The sequence below is a fragment of the Dreissena polymorpha genome, chromosome 11 (assembly GCF_020536995.1).
Source record: "Dreissena polymorpha isolate Duluth1 chromosome 11, UMN_Dpol_1.0, whole genome shotgun sequence".
In the NCBI taxonomy this organism is placed as follows: domain Eukaryota; kingdom Metazoa; phylum Mollusca; class Bivalvia; order Myida; family Dreissenidae; genus Dreissena; species Dreissena polymorpha.
This window is the reverse complement of record NC_068365.1, coordinates 44,653,165-44,673,210: the sequence shown is the minus strand read 5'-3', so window position 1 is coordinate 44,673,210 and position 20,046 is coordinate 44,653,165. Positions and strand designations below refer to the sequence as shown.

Here is a 20,046-nt window from a genome sequence, read left to right as displayed (position 1 = left end):
ATATGGTATCATTATGTACCTCCTGACAAGACTGAGAAATGCACAGCTGAGTGGGCTCTATATATTATGGGCGCAAAGGGAATACGACCCATTTTCGCATGACGAGAGGTCATTACAATCTCATAGAGCGAATTGTAAATGGCACATTTAGCACATGCTTTTCGATACAACATTAATTCAAAATAGCAAACTTGTAAATAAGGGCAGCCTATCCAGGCATTCAGGGACGATTTCCAGACGTGCTGACCGAGTACGGCAAACAATGTGGTTGGATCATTAAACGATGTACCTCTTATCGTCACACTATACTATTTCGGTAATGTTGTTTTCTTCATCTTGAAAGCAAAACTGTGAATATCGATAGTCCATTTATATTCCCCGGACGATTTAGTGAACGAAGTACTGATACCCTGAAACTTAAATTCTTCGAAATGTATTTTAACGTGTAATTGTAACTGGGCCTCAATTTGTGCCGTGTGAACATGAAGAGAGTTGTCCGGAATTCCTTACACTGACAGTGCTACAATCCTTTGCGCTCAGCACATACACATGATGTAGCCAAAGTTCAGAGGTTTTTATCTCGAATCAGCCTATGAAATATTCGAATATATTCATCGCTTCTCTGCTGGCGTTATGTAAAAGTCATTTAAGGTGAAAAGCTATTTAAACAGCCGCTACGCCGAAAAAGCGCATTAGTGCTCTATACCAATGTTTATGTTGTTGGCACCGTATGAACTACTAGGGTAACAATTATGCATAAACAACAAAGTACGTGTCACTAGGGCTGTCTTTAGACTACCTAAGTCGTGAGTTAAAGTATTACTACTCGCATATTAATTTTATATTTTTTTTCAACCAGCAATATATTATTGTATATTTTAATTTGTATATGGTGTCAAAAATCAAAAGTTTTGTACAGGGAATTTCCATCATGAAATTATATTTCTTAGTGAGATAAGTATTCGATATTCCAACAATATTCGTTTAATATGATGGTGATTGCAAATTGTCTTTAAATTCAGTTCTTATTTTCACATTTCATCATACTTTCGATGCTTTTAGAACGTCAAAAAGGGCCATGTTGTTGTTATTTTGTCTAAGTTATCTCTCTAAAATAAATAGGATGATAAAAAGTGCACACACATCTAGACCCGTGTGTTAAGATACACTCTTTATAAATTTGAATGGCTTGTGTTGATTTCAAACTTGCGATTAATTTTGAAAAATGAGTTGCGTCTAAATTATGCAATAGCGAACAACTTCAGTGCCTTCGGCACTTTGATTGGAACTGTCTTTGAAATAAATTCAAACTTATCTCACTTTAACCCACTGAGCTCCAGGTTACGCAACCAACCCCTCCCCCTCGTTACTGTGTGTGTACGTATGAAGAACAGCTAGATGCTAAAAATCATAATCAATGTTAAAGCTATATACCTTTTTCAGTGAAGAAATCAAGAACGGTTCAAACGAAGACATAGTATGCGATGAACAAGTAACACGTTATTATTTAAATTAAAGATTGTTATGAATTAAGTAAAAACGAAAGTAACAAAGAGGTAATAATTATTTGATTTATACTAAGTGATAAGTCAGGTTGGTAAAAATGACAAGTCTAGCCAGTATGGCTTACATCCAATACGGGCTAATATTTAATTGGCAATAAATCTCTTCAAAATGCCTTTAACTTTGTTCAATGCGTGCAAAACGTGATGTTCATGACACTGTGAATACCTTAGACTGAAAACTTGCTTATGCGTACGTTCTGTTTGAATTGATGATTAAAGTATATCGATTCCAAAATAAAACAGTCTGGGTTGCATTTAAATAATATGAACCTTGAGTGAATATATGGAGCCAATATGAAGTTAAAGCTCCACTTGTTTAGGGCTCGTGGTAGACGCGTAGGATCACTTGTTTCGTTCTTGCTTAATATTTGTGTTATGAAAGCAGTCTGGGTCAGATGTTATGCCAAATTATATTGAAGGAACATTTATTCCAATGATATCTCGGATTAGAAACTGGATAACGTGGGATCAAATACAAGATTTCTAGGTCAACGTAAAGATAACGCATGTCAGCATGTTAGCACTCGATATATTGACTTAGTGGATTTTATGACGCACGAAAGGGGAGAGGTATTTGATACTTCACTGGTGTAAAGTGAGCGAAAACAATACTTGTGTGTATCAATGATGGCGGAGGTCGCAAGTATTGTCAATGCTTTATTCACATTTGTTACAAGTATTGTTCATCTTTTAGATTTTAATGTCTCATCAAACGCAAGTCTATAATCACCTCTTTATTATCTTTAATACTCAAGGATTCATAGCTTATAGTGAATGACTTTAATTAGAAAGTTCGAGCGAAAGCTTTTATATACACCAAACACAAGTCATAGCGTTTATATTCCTGTATTTGAAATGTCCTCTTACCAAATGCCTCATTTTTTGCCTTAGAGTTTCAAACTTCTTGATTGCACTACGCACATCTTTCTTGGCCTTTTCTGTGTGTTTGTACTGAAAACAAACATCCAATACGCTATATAGGAAGACAAACTAAATGAGCAATTAACTCACTATCATTTAAGCGTTCACAGACTTACAGACGTAGTTTCTTGTATGCAACATACATTATTTTAAGCAAATAACAATCGTTTAATGAGTCATACACATGACATAGGTGGTCAGTTGACCAATTCGTACTTTTTTTCTGGATGTACTGGTTAACCAGTACTAAGTTCACATACTTAAGACTTCATGAGCAACCTCACACAAGTTATTTGGCCGGAATCGAGATCGAACTCGCGATCTTCAAATTATAGTTCCGCGCTCTACAATAAGATCTAGCCATGCCTGACGGAGTTATATAAATAAGAATACATTCTTTATATAACATAACATATTAACATAGCTTTTTCTAATTTGAAGGACGCAAATGCCTTTATACAATTAAATCAATTTTCTACAAAATCGGGCTACTAATATATGATTTACAGACACAAGTAAACATAATTATAATCACAAATATGTAAATACAAGATAATGAATTGATAACATTGAAATGAGCTTCATTACTTTCTATGTTATATCCAAACTGTACGTGCGTTTCTCATGACGTAATCACTTGAAAAGTGATTGCGTCATTAAGTTCAATGACATGAGTGTTTTAAAACGCAATCAAATTAACATATGCAATATATGGGTGTTTAAGATGGATTATAATATAAGATTAAAGTGTTTGGAGAAAACCTCTCGAAACCGTTGAGATTGCATGTTTTAAATTATGTATTATGTATTTGAATAAAGAGATAATCTAAGTTCTGTGTTGAGTCAGTGTCATTTGTATGGTGCCCGACATTCTAGAAAGAGCGGTTTTAATTCATTTTGCAAAAGTAATTGACATACAAAAGGAAATCTGTTGGGCGAATATAAAGTCTTTAAAAAGTTAACTTCAACATTTTTCAAAACATAAAACAACCAAACATAACGCATTACGATCTGATTATATAATTTGAAACTATGAAATACTTATAGCTGTTCCGAACTATATCAGAATGTAAAACCATTCATTTGCGTTTCGTATAATGTTCAAATATAACATATAGGACAACAACATGTGTCCACATGTCGTGAAGAATCAAGCTCGATTGGGGTATTGTTCGAGGTTTTTTTTTAATCAGTTTTAAGGGATCATCAACATTATAAGAAATATGGAAAATATATCAAGTAAAGAAATTACATATTATTTAAGATTCAAAATAATATCTACCTGTCAGTTACGTTGTTGCAAATAAAATGTATGTTTAGGCTTTATTATGTTACGAACCCAATACTCTCATGCAAATGATGTGTATAATATATCGTGTATAATCTGCCTGCAACTGGTGATGGCATGATAATAATATGATGACAGATATAATGATAACATATTGATGACACTGCAAAGGACATGAAGTGATAAACGTATTGTTTTTAATGATGATTTGTAATGTGTGTCTTGTTGTTATTGTTGATGATGATGGTGAGAAGGATATGGATATAGAGAAAACAGATTTTTGTATATCAGGCAAGGCTTAGAATAATATAATGCCGAGCCTTTATTGTATTCGTGCCGAGCCTGATATATTTTTTTAAAGATCAGGCAGTAACCTGTTTTTCTGTTATCATACCTCTACGTCCCCGAATTTAAAGAAATAATGAAAACAAAGTCGCTAAAAAGCTGCATTTTTATCTGGAAACTTTTGTCGTTGACGTGTTAATAATGACGTCTTGAGTACGCGCGCTTAATACTTGTACAAAAATGTTTATTTGCTGTTTGTGCTGCATTTTGTGTTTAAAATATATTACATCTTTGTATCAAATTGTTAAATCCAATTCGATTTTACTGAAAATGATTACTTTATAGTTGATTCCGAGCAATATGACCTACATCCTATCATCAACTGAGATAAGAACTTTCCTGTTGAACTGATATAGGCATATATCTTTCTCTATCTCTCTCTCTCTTCTTATTGAAACGTTTAGATTGTACGAGGATTGAGCCTTTCGCCTTTCCAATAGTAATACAATGGAGTTTGACGTGTTTATTAAGTTTATTTAAGAAAATCAAATCGCAGCAAAAAACATTATAATAACGCAAAGTAATGCAGAACAAAAGCAGATCCGAGAATAAAGGTAGTTTATGCAAATCACAAGGAGAAGATCACGTAAATATTGCAATATTTGAATAAGAAATACATAATACAACCATTGGCAAGGTATTGAAAAACGCAGTACATAGTTCAACAATTGGCGGGGTATTTTAAATTGGCAATACATGGTAAAACAATTGGCAAGGTATTTGAAATAAGCAGTACATAGTAGAACAATAGGCAAGTTAGTCATACATCGTAACCGCAGACAGTTATTGCACAAATGCCCGTCAATAGAGAATATAATGTTAAAGGTTTAATTTAAAAACGTGCAATCCTTAATATGTTTTTAAACGAGACATCCAATATGCTTTGCATACACACCTTACGAAAGAAAAAAAATATATTAGTGGTTCAAATTTTCAATAAATCCACGGTCCACATTAAACATTGTATGATCATTAGTTTCAGTCAAGGTCATTTGGGTAAATTTACCGAATTATTGTATGATTTATTTTGAAGAAACGTATTTCATGAGGTTTATGTTTGAAAACAGTTCGAACACTTGAATAAACTGTCGATTAAATATACAGTGTTATGAACTTGTCAGTTTACTCCAATGCATCTTCATCTTGGGAAAGGGCGAGTTTTTGAATTATGAGAGTCGAGCGAATAAACTTATATGTTTTTGTAAATTAAACGGTAGAATTAAACCCGTTATTTTCTCACATATTTCATCCAAATATTAACAAAATAAACTGAAGAAAATTACTGTCAACATGATAAAAAAACATCTACATTCACATTTTTTTCAATATTGCTTTGCGACCTTTACATACGTTCAAGAACTTTTCAACGTGCCATTAATTGATTATACGGAAAGACAAATCTGACTTTTCGCAAAATCGTCCCCATAAGCAAACTAGGACATGACGACTGTATACATGTCTTCGACAGTAAACTTGCGGCTGTCATTAATGTTAATGTAAACACACTGCATACTGCAGAATCCGTGGGGTTTATGGTGCAAAAAGTATCTTGACAGTCCCTCGCGTGTTTGCTCCATTATCGGGACATGTGGGACAGCTGTGGACCTTGGATCCGCAGTCCTGACAGGCGACACAGTGACCACAAGGCTGATAGGCCAACGCCACGCGCCGAACATTGCAAATCTTACACCTCAGTAACCCTTGCAGCTTTTGAAGTTCATCAAGTTCCTCATCAATGGTTGAAGAGTCTGTCGATACAGAGTTCTATTGCTTATGTTGCATAGTACGCATTGATAAGTCGAACTATTATTAACTTAATGTAACAGTTTGTTATACAAAATAATAGAATCTTATGTGACATGCAGTAACAATATGTAATTAAATACCCATTTTTAGGGCTACAGTATAGTTTCACGAATATTTGTTGTTACTGTAAAGATGGTTGTTACTGTAACACCGGTTGCGCAATACGTGCATCCTTTTTCGTATACTTGAATTAAAACAATTTAAATATCGAGAGGGAAAAAACAAAAAGAAACAAAATTCTAAGAAACCAAAAAAAAACATGAGACAATATGTGTCCCCTAAACTTCACAGTTAGAATAAAACCTCATTCCTAAGATTACACAAACGTTTGTATCTCGTGATGTAATTGACAACGCATTATCGCTATATATAAGAAAAAACAGTCAATATATTATTTTGATTGAAGATACGTGTTTCCAAGTGAGACTGGTATGAAGCAGATAGCTTTCCTCTGCATTTTGCATACGCCTGGACCACAATCTTGCTGCACATGCAACTGTATATATGCGCGTATTACTGATTTGCGTTCGCATATTTCATTTCGTTTTTAAAGAAGCTGATTAAAAAATATTTGTTGTAAAATGTGTGCGTATTTATAAAAAAAACAAGGTATGCAATACGATATTTGCATTCGGCTTCATCGTAAATGAAACGTTGTTTTATGACACATGATCGGACCGCGCGTGTAACACACCGTATACCACAAACGATATTGCAAACAAAATGAGCATGTGATCTTCTGTAAAAATCAATGTTTTTTAGGTATTGTGTCATCTGAAAATGGAGTTCACTTATTAACGGATACTATTAATCGCATTGTCTATTATGATACAGAGTGTTGAAATTTAGCATGTATATTCTTTGAATATGATTTTGTTTATGTAATTTCATGCAGCTGAACAACAATTCGGAACAAACAATTCCGAACACTTAGTTTTTTTTCTTTATTTTCTTACTGTATGATAACTAAGGTTTCATTTTGGGTCAAAATTGGGAAAATCTGTGTTTCGAAAGGCAACGAATATGGATTTTTTCATGAATTTTACGACTTAACAATTCATGACATTTTTATTTTTTTTTTAAACTAATTTGTAAATCATATTGATTAGATTGAAAAAAATATCAAATAAAAACAGTTATAATCATTAATTTATAAATACGTTATTTTCTCACTTATAAACTCAATTTTCTCTAGTATTGGAATATGTTTATGGTTACATAATGATGACATAGCTGCTATTTTGAAGGACAAAAAAAAACACTAATGACCCTAGACATTTAATACAGTCTCATGTTAAAGAAAGATAGCTCTAGCAAAATATCAATATTATCACGTTTTATGAGCCTAACACAAAATTAAAACTGCCGCTTACGTTCTTAATCGATTAAATGTATTGTACAACCAAAGAATACGCAATCTTTATTTAATAACTGTATTCTATACGAAAGATTTAACATTTCCCTCATGAATATTTAGTTAAAACCCTTAGCCGATTCTTGATTAAGATAATAAAATGTCGTGCATTATAATATATAAAAAAAACACCTGTTTTAATTAATGTATATACGGGTCACAACTCGACCTTAACTGATGGCCTAATGCTAACTGCGCAAAACCACTAGGTGTTTTTGCCAAGTCCGGGACACAAATTTCGCTTTTATATGAAAATGTTTTCGTATTCAAAAACAATTAGCACAATTTTCGTATCATTTTATGTCCAAATCCGTACTGTCAAATTTACATCATAAAGTTAGCGTTTTGTCTGCTAAATCATACAAATACAAACGCATTGTCTATTATGATACAGAGTGCTGACATTTACCATGTATATTCTTTGAATATGATTTTGCTTATTTAATTATATGCAGCTGAGCAGCAATTCGGAACAAACGATCCCGAACACTTAGTTTGTTTTTCTTTATTGTCCTACTGTATGATAACTAAGGTTTTATTTGGGTCGAATTGGGAAAATCTGTATTTCGAAAGGCAACAAATAAGGATTTTTTTAATATAAATTTACGACTTTTCAATTCATTACATTTTTATTGTACCAAATCTAAACTGTAAATCATATTGATTCGATTAAAAAAATATTAAACACAAACAATTATACTCATAAATTTATAAATACGTTCTTCTCTCACGTATTAACTTAATTTTCTCTAGTATTGGCATATGTTTATGGTTACATTATGATGACATAGCTGTTATGTTGAAGGACAAAAACACTAGTCACCCTAGACTTTCAATACAGTCTCATGTTAAAAAAAAGCTCTAGCAAAGTATCAATATTATCACGTTATATGAGCCAAACAAAAATCAAAACTGCAGCTTATGTCCTTAATCGATTACATGTATTGTACAACCAAAGAATACGCAACCTTTATTTAATTACTGTATTCTATACGAAAGATTTAACATTTCCCTCATAAATATTTAGTTGAAACCCTTAGCCGATTCTTGATTAAGATAATAAAATGGCGTGCATGATTATTTATATAAAAAAAACAAATACCTGTTTTAATTAATGTATATACGGGTCACAACTCGACCTTAACTTACTGCCCAATTGTAACTGCGCAAAACCTCTAGGTGTTTTTTTGCCAAGTCCGAGACACGAACTTCGCTTTTATTTGAAATTGTTTTCATAATCAAACACAATAGCACAATTTTCGTATCATTATATGGCCGAATCCGTACTGTCAAATTTACATCATAAAGTAAGCGTTTTGGCTGCTAAATCATACAAATACTAACGTGAAAAAGTCTTACAATTATGTTAAATTAGTTTGAAATTCCAGGTAAAGAGCCCATATTGTATACGACCATTACAGTGTTGCCAAACACACTGTGCCAAATACATATATTGTTTATGAAAATGAATTCAAAGTGACCATAAACGTTATTCTTTTTTTACATGAGAAAGACAAATGATCAAAACCTGTAGTCTGGTCCTCAATATTTGACATAGAGCACGGGGCCGGTGGAGCTTGCCTTTTACCTGAAACAAATTAATGAAATCAAATAAATACATAAATAATGAAGTTAAAGGGACTTTCATCCACGAATAACGAAAAATGAAAAGTTCTAAAATACCGTATTTTTTTTACAATGGTTAGTTTGTATTGATTAAAATATCACGACTTGTATATTACATTACTTGAAAAAAAAGTTTATATTTTCAGTATATTCGGTAATTAAATTTCGCAATGTGAAATCAATAGAACATCGCGAAAATAAGTGACATAACGATTTACACACTATAAGTAACGCAAGTAGATTGATCATTTTATGTATAAAATATATACAATGCACAACGCATGCACCATTTGCATTCCTGGGTTTATCATGTGTCGATGATGATCAATCTACTGGCGTTATTTATAGTTAAGTGGTAGTTACCTGGTAGACATACCAAGTAAAATTTATTACCAAATATACTGAAAATATGAAAACTAACAACTTTTTTCAAGTAATGTAATATACCAGTCGTGATATTTTAATCAATATAAAATAATAATTGTTAAAAAAATACGGTATTTTACAACTTTTCTTTTCTTCGTCGTCGTGGTTGACAGTTCCTTTATAATACATACAGAAACCGTTTACATTATACACTTATTTCATGGATGCGCGGTGAACAGTCAAAACTGTTTCCCAAGGTATCAGTGATGACTTTGGTACTGTTGCCCGAGGCCTATCGGCCTCGGGCAACAGTTCCAAATGTCAGCCCTGATACCGAGGGACAACAGTTTTGACTGTTCACCAAGCATCCATGAAATAAGTGTTTTATTACCTGATCAAATTTCCAAAATGGAAAAAAACAGCAAACTAAATTTTTATTTACACACAACAGTAATCGATAAAATAAATAATTTTGTCTGTTTAACTGTAAAATGAAGTCATTTTTTCGACGAAATGACGTCATTATTCCAGCGGGCAACAGTTCAAACTGTTGACCGGTCAACAGTTCGATATTCACCGGTAACAGTTTAAAACATTGCAAATTTCTTTTTCTACGAGGAAATAGCAAAAAATAATTAATTATCATTTATATAAGACATCAGGTAATAAAAGTAAATAATAATACAATCAGTATTCTTGTTAACTTGCAAACAGACGGGTTCTTGGTTTATAATCATTAGTCTGTTTTGGTTTTATCCTATAAGCTGCTGATTGGTATCTAACGGTTGGAATACAAGCCTTCCAAACTTGACTATAGTACACATTTTCTTAAATTAATTTGATTTTTCTCAGGGTTCACAAATGTGTCAAAGTTAGTATCTGAGTGGAAAGATGTTAATGTTGGTCACCTGATATGGCGGGAGACGGTTGTGTTTTTGTGCGGTGAGTAAAAAACAGTGGATAAATAATTAAATGTTCGTTAATATTAACTTTTTTTATGCAATCTACAAGTGGTTTAAGTGCTTTATAACAGGATCTATGAGCAAAGATAAGAAAAATAAACGAAAAGCAAGAAATAGTAGTGATAACGATACTTCGGAGAGACACATTCAAAATTGTAAACAGCAAAGAACAAAGAGGCCCATCTGCGGATAGTGAAGTGCTAGTGAGTTCAGTTTTAAATGAAACAAATTTAGTGCTTTATGGAAATAATAACGATGACGGTGATTGCGTTTTGGAGACTGGTGTCGATTTAAGTGTGTTTGTAGACCAGTGTGATAAACAACGGGATAGTAGCAATATGGCAGGGGCAGAAGGAGAGCCCACCCTTAGAGACATTATGAGTTGTCTTAAAGGTATAAGCACTCGTTTAGAGGTTGTGGAAAGTAATCTTCTCTAGATAAGTTACAGGCAAAGCTGTCTAGCGTTGAAAAAGATATGAAAAACCTATGTGTAGCGCTTGACAGCAGAATTAAAACTGTCGAACATAAAATGTTGAAGCTAAAAAATGTAACTGAAGGGGTCGATATTGCTATAGCGCAAGTTACGAGCAGATTGGAACATATGGAGAAGGAGCGAACGGACTTTCGGGACAACCTTTCTTACCTTAAGGCACAGTCCATGAGAAACAACCTCATTTTCACTGGCGTGCCTGAAATGCTCGGTTAAATAAACTGCCGCAACACCCCTTAATAGAATTGTGAACGATAACAATTGCTATTGTAATGAATCAATTAACAATGCGTTGAATAGTTTTACTGACGTTTTTCGCAGTGTAGCAGACCCGGTTTTTTTCGAAAACTATTGTTATTTCCAATGAATCCGAATTTGAAGAAAGTGGTAGCTTTAAGCATAAAGATTGGTTTGATACCGACTGTAAATCGCACATTTAAACTATAAAAGAATGTTAAACTTATTTAATTCCGACAGAAACGATGCCAATAGAATGCAGTTATTAGAATACAAACGGGCTTATAAAACATTAATCAACAACAAGAAGAAAGAATACAATCAAAGGAAAGTAACCGAGTTAGAGAGTTTGATGAATAAAAAACCCAAAGATTTTTGGAAATACTTTAAATCTAAAAGAAAAAACAAAGGTGAAACTATATCATTAGATAATTTTCGTTCATTTTTCTCAAGTATTAGCAGTGTTATTTTTGAGATCGAGAATGAGGAGGCTGAATCATTATGTTCTAATAATAATTTTGATTTGCCGAATACTCGATTTCCGGAACTTGCTTAACCATTTACTGTTAATGAAATAATCAAAAGTATTAATTCTTTGAAACGAAATTAAGCTTTTGGAAGTGATTGCCTTTTAAATGAATATCTGTTAGAATGTAAAGATATTATTTCATCAAATATATGTGACCTATTTAATGCAATTTTAAACTTTGGTGTTAATTCAGAAAAGTGGACAGAGGGTATAATAATCCCTATACACAAAAAAGGAAATACTTAAGATATTAATAATTATAGGGGAATAACACTTCTTAGTTGCTTATCTAAACTTTTTACCTCTGTTGTAAATGCACGCATTAAAACCTTTTGTAATAACAATAATATTATTTCGGACGCACAGTTCGGATATAGAAAAGGGCGGTCCACTGTTGATGCTATTTTTATATTAATGTCTTTAGTACAAAAATATGTTAATGAAAATAAAAGGTTATATGTTATATACGTTGATATGTTAAAATGTTTTGATGCTATTTATAGAAATGGCTTATGGCTTAAATTATACAAGTGTGGTATTCAAGGCAAACTGCTCAGAATTATTAAAAATATGTATCATAATGTAAAATCTTGTGTTAGGCATTGTTCATCCTATTCAGAATATTTTAGTTACGCTGTCGGACTACGTCAATGGGAAGTAATGTCACCTCTACTATTTTCGCTATTTATTGAAGATCTAAAATTATTTTTACAAGATAGTTCTACTTCCGGTTTGCTCATTGATGGTATTATACTTATATTGTTGCTTTTTGCTGACGATATGGCAATAACAGGTAAATCGGCGGAAGAAGTACAATCTCATTTGGACCGTTTACTTGAATACTGCAATACATGGGGACTAAAGGTAAATATATCTAAAACAAAAATTATGGTTTTCCGGAAACGTGGTCGTCTTTTACCATCAGAACATTTGACATATAATGGTCAGCCAATAGAGGTTGTCAATGATTTTTATTATTCGGGTACAGTTTTTAACTATACAAGTAACTTCTCTTTGAACCAAGAATATCTAGCTGGTAAAGCACTAAAAGCACTAAATATTTTATTCATTAAGGGGTGTTGCGGCAGTTTATTTAACCGAGAATATATTTTTAGCAAGACCGATGATGCTATTATCACAACTCAATATTTTTAGTTATCAGTTTCATCAGAAATGACCGAGTTGGTTCATAATTCCATTGTCAGTGGTTCGATCCCAGGTGGGTTAACTTTTTTTTTACTTTTTTTTTAATGTCATTTTTGTTTTATACTGGAGCTTTTTAGTAATGTCGTTTAAACTTATTAATTTAAAGCATTTAATCACAAACTTCAAAACAAGCCGAAATCTGTGAACAAGTACATGTAAGTTATTAATGATTAAGGTCGAGTTTGATACTGTATGGTATTATGTTTGTGATTAAATATTGTTTTTTATTAATGTCTTTTGGTAAGCTGTTGTGATCCCAGTTAAGATTTAAACAATTTTTAATGTTTATGCATATTTCTTACAATCTATGTACTGGTACTTGGGTTTTGCCTAATTGATGTATTTTTTATACAATTTGACGTAGACGGTAGGGATAGTTAAAACAAAAAATCTCGGTTAAAAGTGCGGTGACCCCTTTTTTTATTTGTGTTTTATGATGACAACACGTAGATGAACATATTTGAGCAGTTTTGCAGAATTCTATTTGACAGAATTTTTTTAAAATTACGTTTTGGTGTTAAAAATAGTAAAAACTTGATGTTTTTTGGGGTGACATAAAAATATATATATATATATTTTTAAATTTAACTTGTGTTCTCCATTTTTTTGGCATTGTGTTGTTTAATTAAATGGTATTTTATGTATCTCAGCTTATATAATATCTATTTGTTGTCTATTTCATAGGTTATTAATTGGTTTGAGGCAATTAGAGATTTTCCAGTATAAATGAAAAATTACATGTTATAAAATGGTGAATAAAATCAAAACAAGGTCGGTGACCCTATATTTTTATTTCAATTTTCATATAATATTTGTATATAGTACTTGAATATAAATTTTGAACAAAATCTATTTGGTGGAAAAAAATCAGCAAAACTGCAGCAACACCCTTAAATGTAAAGAATTTGATTTAAAACTCAAAACGGTATATCAGTTGTTTGATGCTTTTGTTGGTTCAATTCTTTACTATGCATGTGAAGTTTGGGGCAACACAAAGTCAAAAGAAATAGAACGAATACATGTAAAATTTTGCAAAAGATTGCTGACTGTTAAACAGAACACTTGTAATGCAGCAGTATATGGGGAGTTGGGTCGACATCCTTTATTTATTAATCGTTTTATTAGAATTGTTAAATACTGGTTGAAAATTTCAAATTTTGATAATATTATTATAAAAAGTGTATATTTACAAGCCCTGCAATATAGCCATAAAGGGCATATAAATTGGGTTTCTAATGTTAAAAGGCTGATAGACACATATGGATTTTTACATGCTTTTGATGACGTGAATTTGGTCGATGTTAACCTATGTTTACATCAATTTAAATGTAGAGTTATTGATATGTATATCCAGGACTGGCATAGGATTGTCGACAACAGCCCGGTTCTGGACATGTATTGTGTATTTAAACCTGTTTTTGTATATGAACATTACCTTGATCATATTCCTAAATCCCTGAGGGCATACATTACTAAATTACGATTGTCAGTTCTTCCACTTAAAATACAGACTGGTAGATATGCTACTCAAAACACCCCAAGAAACGAACGGTATTGCCTATTATGTAACGAATCAGATTTAGAAGATGAGTTCCACTTTGTATGTAAATGTACTAAATATATCACTATCAGAAAGAAATATATATAACCATTTTACTACAATAAACCATCTGTATATAAATTCCACCAATTACTAAATGGTAATAACACAAATGAGCTATTAATGTTGGCAAAATATGTTATATATGCGTTAAAAGCAAGAAATACATTTTTGAAAACAACTTTGTAGTATTACATAGGGTTTTCCCCCTAAACACTGTAATACTGTACGAATACTTGTTATATCTAATCTTGTTAGGCATTTAATAAAATGTTATAACTTTTCATTAAGACGTCAATCTAAGTAAAATGAAGCAATGTATAAATATATAATATATGTAATTTTTTGTGTATTGTTAACCTATATCTTACCATAACACAATTTTAAACAAAATGTTAAAAACGTGACATCATGTATGTATATGTTATTGATTTATTTAGACGATGTACTGTGTACAAGTCTCAATAAAGTGTCTTGTCTTGTCTTGTTAATACAAAGTCGCCCAGAACCATTTTGTTTATTTACCTTCTGCTGGGGGGTTTTGCGTCCTCTCTGCGGGATATCTAGGAGGGGCCGGAAGCTTTGTCGGTTGTGTGCGGGCATTTACGGGAGGGGGCGGCAGCTTTGATGGCTGTGTGCGGGCATTTACGGGAGGTATTGACTGATTTGTTGGTTGTGGGCGGGAATACACGCGGGGTGAAGTCTGATTGGTCGCCGTTGGGCGAGCATACATCGGAGGCTGCTCTCCGAACACGATCGATAAGACCTGGAGCATCCCAAACAGGTCCGAGGTGGGCTGGAAGTAATACAAAGACTTGTGACACTGCTGATCAAATATATTTAAAATATGTTAACAAGTGTAGTGCAACACAATCCAGTTTTTTACATCCTATAGACAAAATAGTTAAATAAATAACTGACAGTTGTATGCATTTGTTAATACAAATGTACTTAAAACGAATCTGAATTAAATCGAGTAAAACACTGACAGCTTAACGGTGCAAGTTGAATAAATATGTGTTATCTCGGATCAATGTGAGGGACCAAAAAAGCTCACGTGACCACACAGGCAACGACCACAGTTATTTTAATATCGAGACGAGGAGTTAAAATGCATTTCCTTCCTTGAACAATATGAGATTTAATCAAAGCGCTGTAGGCGCTGAAGGCCTGGGACTAGCTTTAGTGTGACGTTAAATGCATTTAGGATGTTTTTTTCCGAATTTCTCCCTTTGTCCGAATTTATACGTATTGACCCTAGCGGTTTAGTGCAGAAGCTCAGAGACTGCAAGAAAAGACAATAGTTGTGTATATACTACAGTGTACATAGACGGTGGAGGAGAACACGATACGGGTTGTGGGAACGATAACCTTTTGTTCAACTCTACAGATCTGATTGAGGTTCGTCTACATAGGCGGTGAAGATATACAACAACAACATGGCCGCAAAAAAACTGTTATTGTTGGCGTCAAATAAATACCTTTAAATAGCCTAAAATAGTTTTCTATTACATAATTAACATATCAGGAAAACACTCATATTTCCTTTGTAATGTGTATACAAAAGAAAATCCACTTAAGCCCAAGTCTCACTTTTGCAGGTAGAGCCCCGGTCCATCCCGGTTTGCTAACGCCGGTCTACCGGCGAGGACCGAGATGATTCGTAGACATTTTTTAACGCAGTCACACTATTTCCCGGTGCCGCCCCGGTTAGAGCCGGTCAACAGCCCGGCAGAGACCCGGTCAACCCGGACTGGCTACGGTTTATCCCGGTCAAGCCCCGGCAGAGCCCCGGTTGTCGCCGGTAGTGCCCCGGTGAAAGCCGTCAGCGTCCCGGCATAGCCCCGGTTGTCGCCGATAGTGCCCCGGTGAAAGCCGGCAGCGTCCCGGCAGAGCCCCGATATACCGTAACACCGCCGGCACTCACCGTGTCTATACCGGCATCATACCCCGGCAGAGCTACGGCAACGCCCCGGTTTCACCGTTTCATGCCGCGGCTGTGCCCCGGTGAATGCCGGTGGCATTCCGGCAGAGCGTCGGTTTTCTATACCGTAGCTATACCGGGACTCATTCATTAAAATGAAAGAAAAGAAAATTGTATGAAAAAGTTAACGCTTTTTGCGCAGATTGAGGGTGTTTACATGTTGATTTTCTCTTCTTTCTTCGCATATTTCTAAGTATTGTGGTATTCTGCATTGATCATTACAGTTTAAATACAATTCACCGTACAATATTTTTTTTTGACATTTTCATTTTTGAATTACCTCCCAAAAAAATCTCCATTTTTTGTGAACCATTTATTTACAAAATTCACTCTCATTCATCCAAATCTTGAACAAACAACACTTTGTTTATTATGTATTAATAGATAAATGCAAAATATATACAAATATGATAGTTTATAACATGTGACAAAATAAATAAATAAGAATAAAGATAAAATTAAGAAACAAGTGATGTCATCATCCTTCGAAAACGAGAAAAAATGCAATCTCTAGTCACGAGTCTTTTTATAAATAAATTCTCAAAAAAAACATGGCAAAAGAAAATTACAATCTTCGAACATAGAAATCATCTACAATGTATGCTTGAATGAAAAATAAAGAAAACAAGAGCTGTCAGAGGACAGCGCGCTCGACTAATCGAGTGCTTGACAGTATAACATAAGCCATCATGGAGAAGTTGTTCAAATTATTCAATAAGGTCAAGGTAATAGTTCAGGTATATTTTCAACAGTCTATTGAACATTTGTAAAGACAAAAAACAAACTAATAAGATTTTTTTTCAAGTTTGATAGCAATAGCTTGGGTGGGATGTTTGGACGGTCCTTCAAAAATAAAGTAAATAAATATTTGTTGGTTTTTTTTAACCATGTTTCAAAGAAAAAAATATTCTTTTTGGGTTGGGTAGGGGGGGGGGGTGAGCGGGGGTATAATGTGGGGTGTGGTCATTTTTTAGACAATCTTTCAAAAATAAAAAAGGAAAAACATTATTTTTTTAAGAGGGGGGGGGGGGGCGGGGGGGGGGGGGGGGGGGGGGGGGGTTTGCAGATATTATTTTGTTTGGGTGGAGTCCATTGTGGTATTCAGGTAAGTGTTGTATTGTCAAATTATGAATGAAATCTTATCATACATAAAGAAGTTATGGCAATTTAACTAAAATTTATTCTTGTGACCTTGAGAGTCAATGTCATTCAAAGGTCAAGGTCAAATTTAACTTGCCAGGTACAGTACCCTCATGGTAGTAAGAAAATATTTGAGGTTTGAAAGCAAAAGCTTTGATACTTTAGAAATCAAGTGGATCTAAACACAAATTTAAGAACATATTCAGTTACTAAGACAAAAAAAGGGCCATAATTCTTACAAAATGCTTGATACAGTTGTCTGCTCTTGTTTATAGATTGGGGTCATGTCGGTTAAAAAAGTTTGAAAAATATGAAAGCAATATGTCAAGGGATATTGAAAATATTTGAGGTGGTACGCAAACTTTAACATAGATTTATCAATAATATGCATATTCTAAATGGAAAAAGGGCCATAATTCTTAAAAAATCCTTCATACAGTTGTCTGCTCTTGTTTATAGATCGGGGTCATGTTGGTTAAGAAGTTTGCAAAATATGAAAGCAATAGGTCAAGGGACATTGAAAATATTTGAGGTGGTACGCAAACTTTAACATAGATTTATCAATAATATGCATATTCTAAATGAAAAAGGGCCATATTTCATACAAAATGTTTGATACAGTTGTCTGCTCTTGTTTAAAGGTTGGGGTCATGTTGGTAAAGAAGTATGCAAAATATTAAAGCAATATGTCAAGGGACATAGGAAATATTTGGGGTGGTACGCAAACTTTAACATTAATAATATGCATATTCTAAGTGAACAAAGGGCCATAATTCTTACAAAATGATTGATACAGTTGTCTGCTCTTGTTTTTAGGTTGTGGTAATGTTGGTTAAGAAGTATGCAAAATATTTAAGCAATATGTCAAGGCACATAGGAAATATTTGGGGTGGTACGCAAACTTTGACATTTGCACGCTCACGCCGACGCCGGGGCGAGTAGGATAGCTCCACTATATATATTTCATATATAATAGTCGAGCTAAAAATGGGGGTCACCAGTGAAAACGAAAAGTTCCCGCTTTACAATCAATGTTATCCCCCTTTTCCAGAAACGCCATACTGGATTTGAGATTTTTATATGTGAGCATAAAGATGAGCTAAATGTTCAAAAATTATTATAAATAGATAAAAAAGAGGAAAGCCTATAATAAACTCATAAACATATAAACATACATACATCTCATATATCATGTGTGATATGGAACCTACTCAGTGCAGTAAGATTTGCTAACCTAGTTTGAAATTGCACGTGAAATGCGTTCTTCTATAAATAAGACTTGAAAATGTTACAGGGAAATAAGAACATTAATAATTAAGTAACAGTGATATTAAACATTAAACTTATCATGAAAAACAAAACAAATACATGATTGTCATGGTAGTTCTTTGAAGAACTTCGACAGGTTGGAATAAGTGTCTCCAAAAGACGCTTGGCATTGGTGACCCGGGGCTGACCGTCAGAGTTATTCATTTTGAAAATGTTTTTGAGACCATCGCGTTCAAAGATCATTTTAAGATGCATAAGATTGAGTCCAGAGCCAGCTATAATATTTATGCTGTTGCAGCATTGAACACATGACTGTAAACAAGAACACTCAGTGACTGCAAGTTTCTAGCTTTTTTCTGGGTTGCATTTGAGTCCATAATCTGTCTGGTTTCATTTTCCTCCTGCACAGGTTATCAGCATACAATGTATCACTGAAAAGATAACATCATTGTTCCTTTGAAGTTGATATTTGACTAGTACATGTAGTTATATTCAGACAGGTTCATAAGAAGTTCAATAAGTTTCAGTCGAAGAAAATCATGCATACTTGCAAATTGTGTATGAATAATTTTTACCATTTTTATTTATTAAAATAAAAAAATTTGGTCTTTTCTTATTTACTTGGCTTCAATAAGCCTTCTCAAAGTTGTTTCTTTAAATTGACAACATTTTCTTCATGCTATTTAACAAAACAATCATATACAGATGTCAAATACACAAGCACTTGTATAGGAGTAAGAACTGACATTAGTGTTTCATGAGAAGTGTGACATAATCCATTATGATATGCGTCATCGTTTATATTTATTCAGACATTCACGACATAGCATGTCATTACTAGTATTTTATGTGATACACCCTTTTAAACTGGATTAATAAGTAAGTGTAAACACCACATATATACATTCTTCATCCAAATGTTAATACCAAATACATGTATTATCCCTACTGGATATGAAACTTATTAACGTTACATTTTATTTATTATTTAAAACATTGGTTCTACATTAACAATCACATAAATCAGTGAAATACCTACTTCGTTTTCATCTTATAAGCCTGTCTGCTATAAAGGAGATAGAAGAAACTTGATGAATGGTCCTTCCCGCATGTATTTCCATGTTCTTTAAGTTCAGTTGATCATTGGAACATACAGTGTTGACAAAAAGTAATTAACCGTTCCTGGACCACCAATGTTGTTGATCATTGCTGAAAAGATAATAAATATATGCAGTATTTTAAGTTGGATAACCATAATACATAATTTAGGTGATCACGCAAGTAGCAGTCATTGGCAT

General features: G+C 33.4%; 2 protein-coding genes across 2 annotated transcripts in view; both read right to left on the bottom strand.

Annotated features, from left to right (window-relative positions):
- Positions 1-1,553, bottom strand: part of LOC127850128 (tumor susceptibility gene 101 protein-like) — a 72,701-nt gene extending 71,148 nt beyond the window's left edge. Inside the window, exon 1 of the mRNA XM_052382920.1 lies at positions 1,435-1,553. Coding sequence (XP_052238880.1) covers positions 1,435-1,476 — 42 coding nt within the window. The 5' untranslated portion in view covers positions 1,477-1,553. The remainder of the gene's footprint in view (positions 1-1,434) is intronic.
- Positions 1,554-5,155: 3,602 nt separating this feature from the next.
- LOC127850127 (tumor susceptibility gene 101 protein-like) overlaps positions 5,156-20,046 on the bottom strand; it is a 31,470-nt gene continuing 16,579 nt past the window's right edge. The window contains exons 6-8 of the mRNA XM_052382917.1: positions 14,881-15,151; positions 8,868-8,927; positions 5,156-5,867 (exon numbers count right to left, since the gene is read on the bottom strand). Coding sequence (XP_052238877.1) covers positions 5,650-5,867; positions 8,868-8,927; positions 14,881-15,151 — 549 coding nt within the window. The 3' untranslated portion in view covers positions 5,156-5,649. The remainder of the gene's footprint in view (positions 5,868-8,867; positions 8,928-14,880; positions 15,152-20,046) is intronic.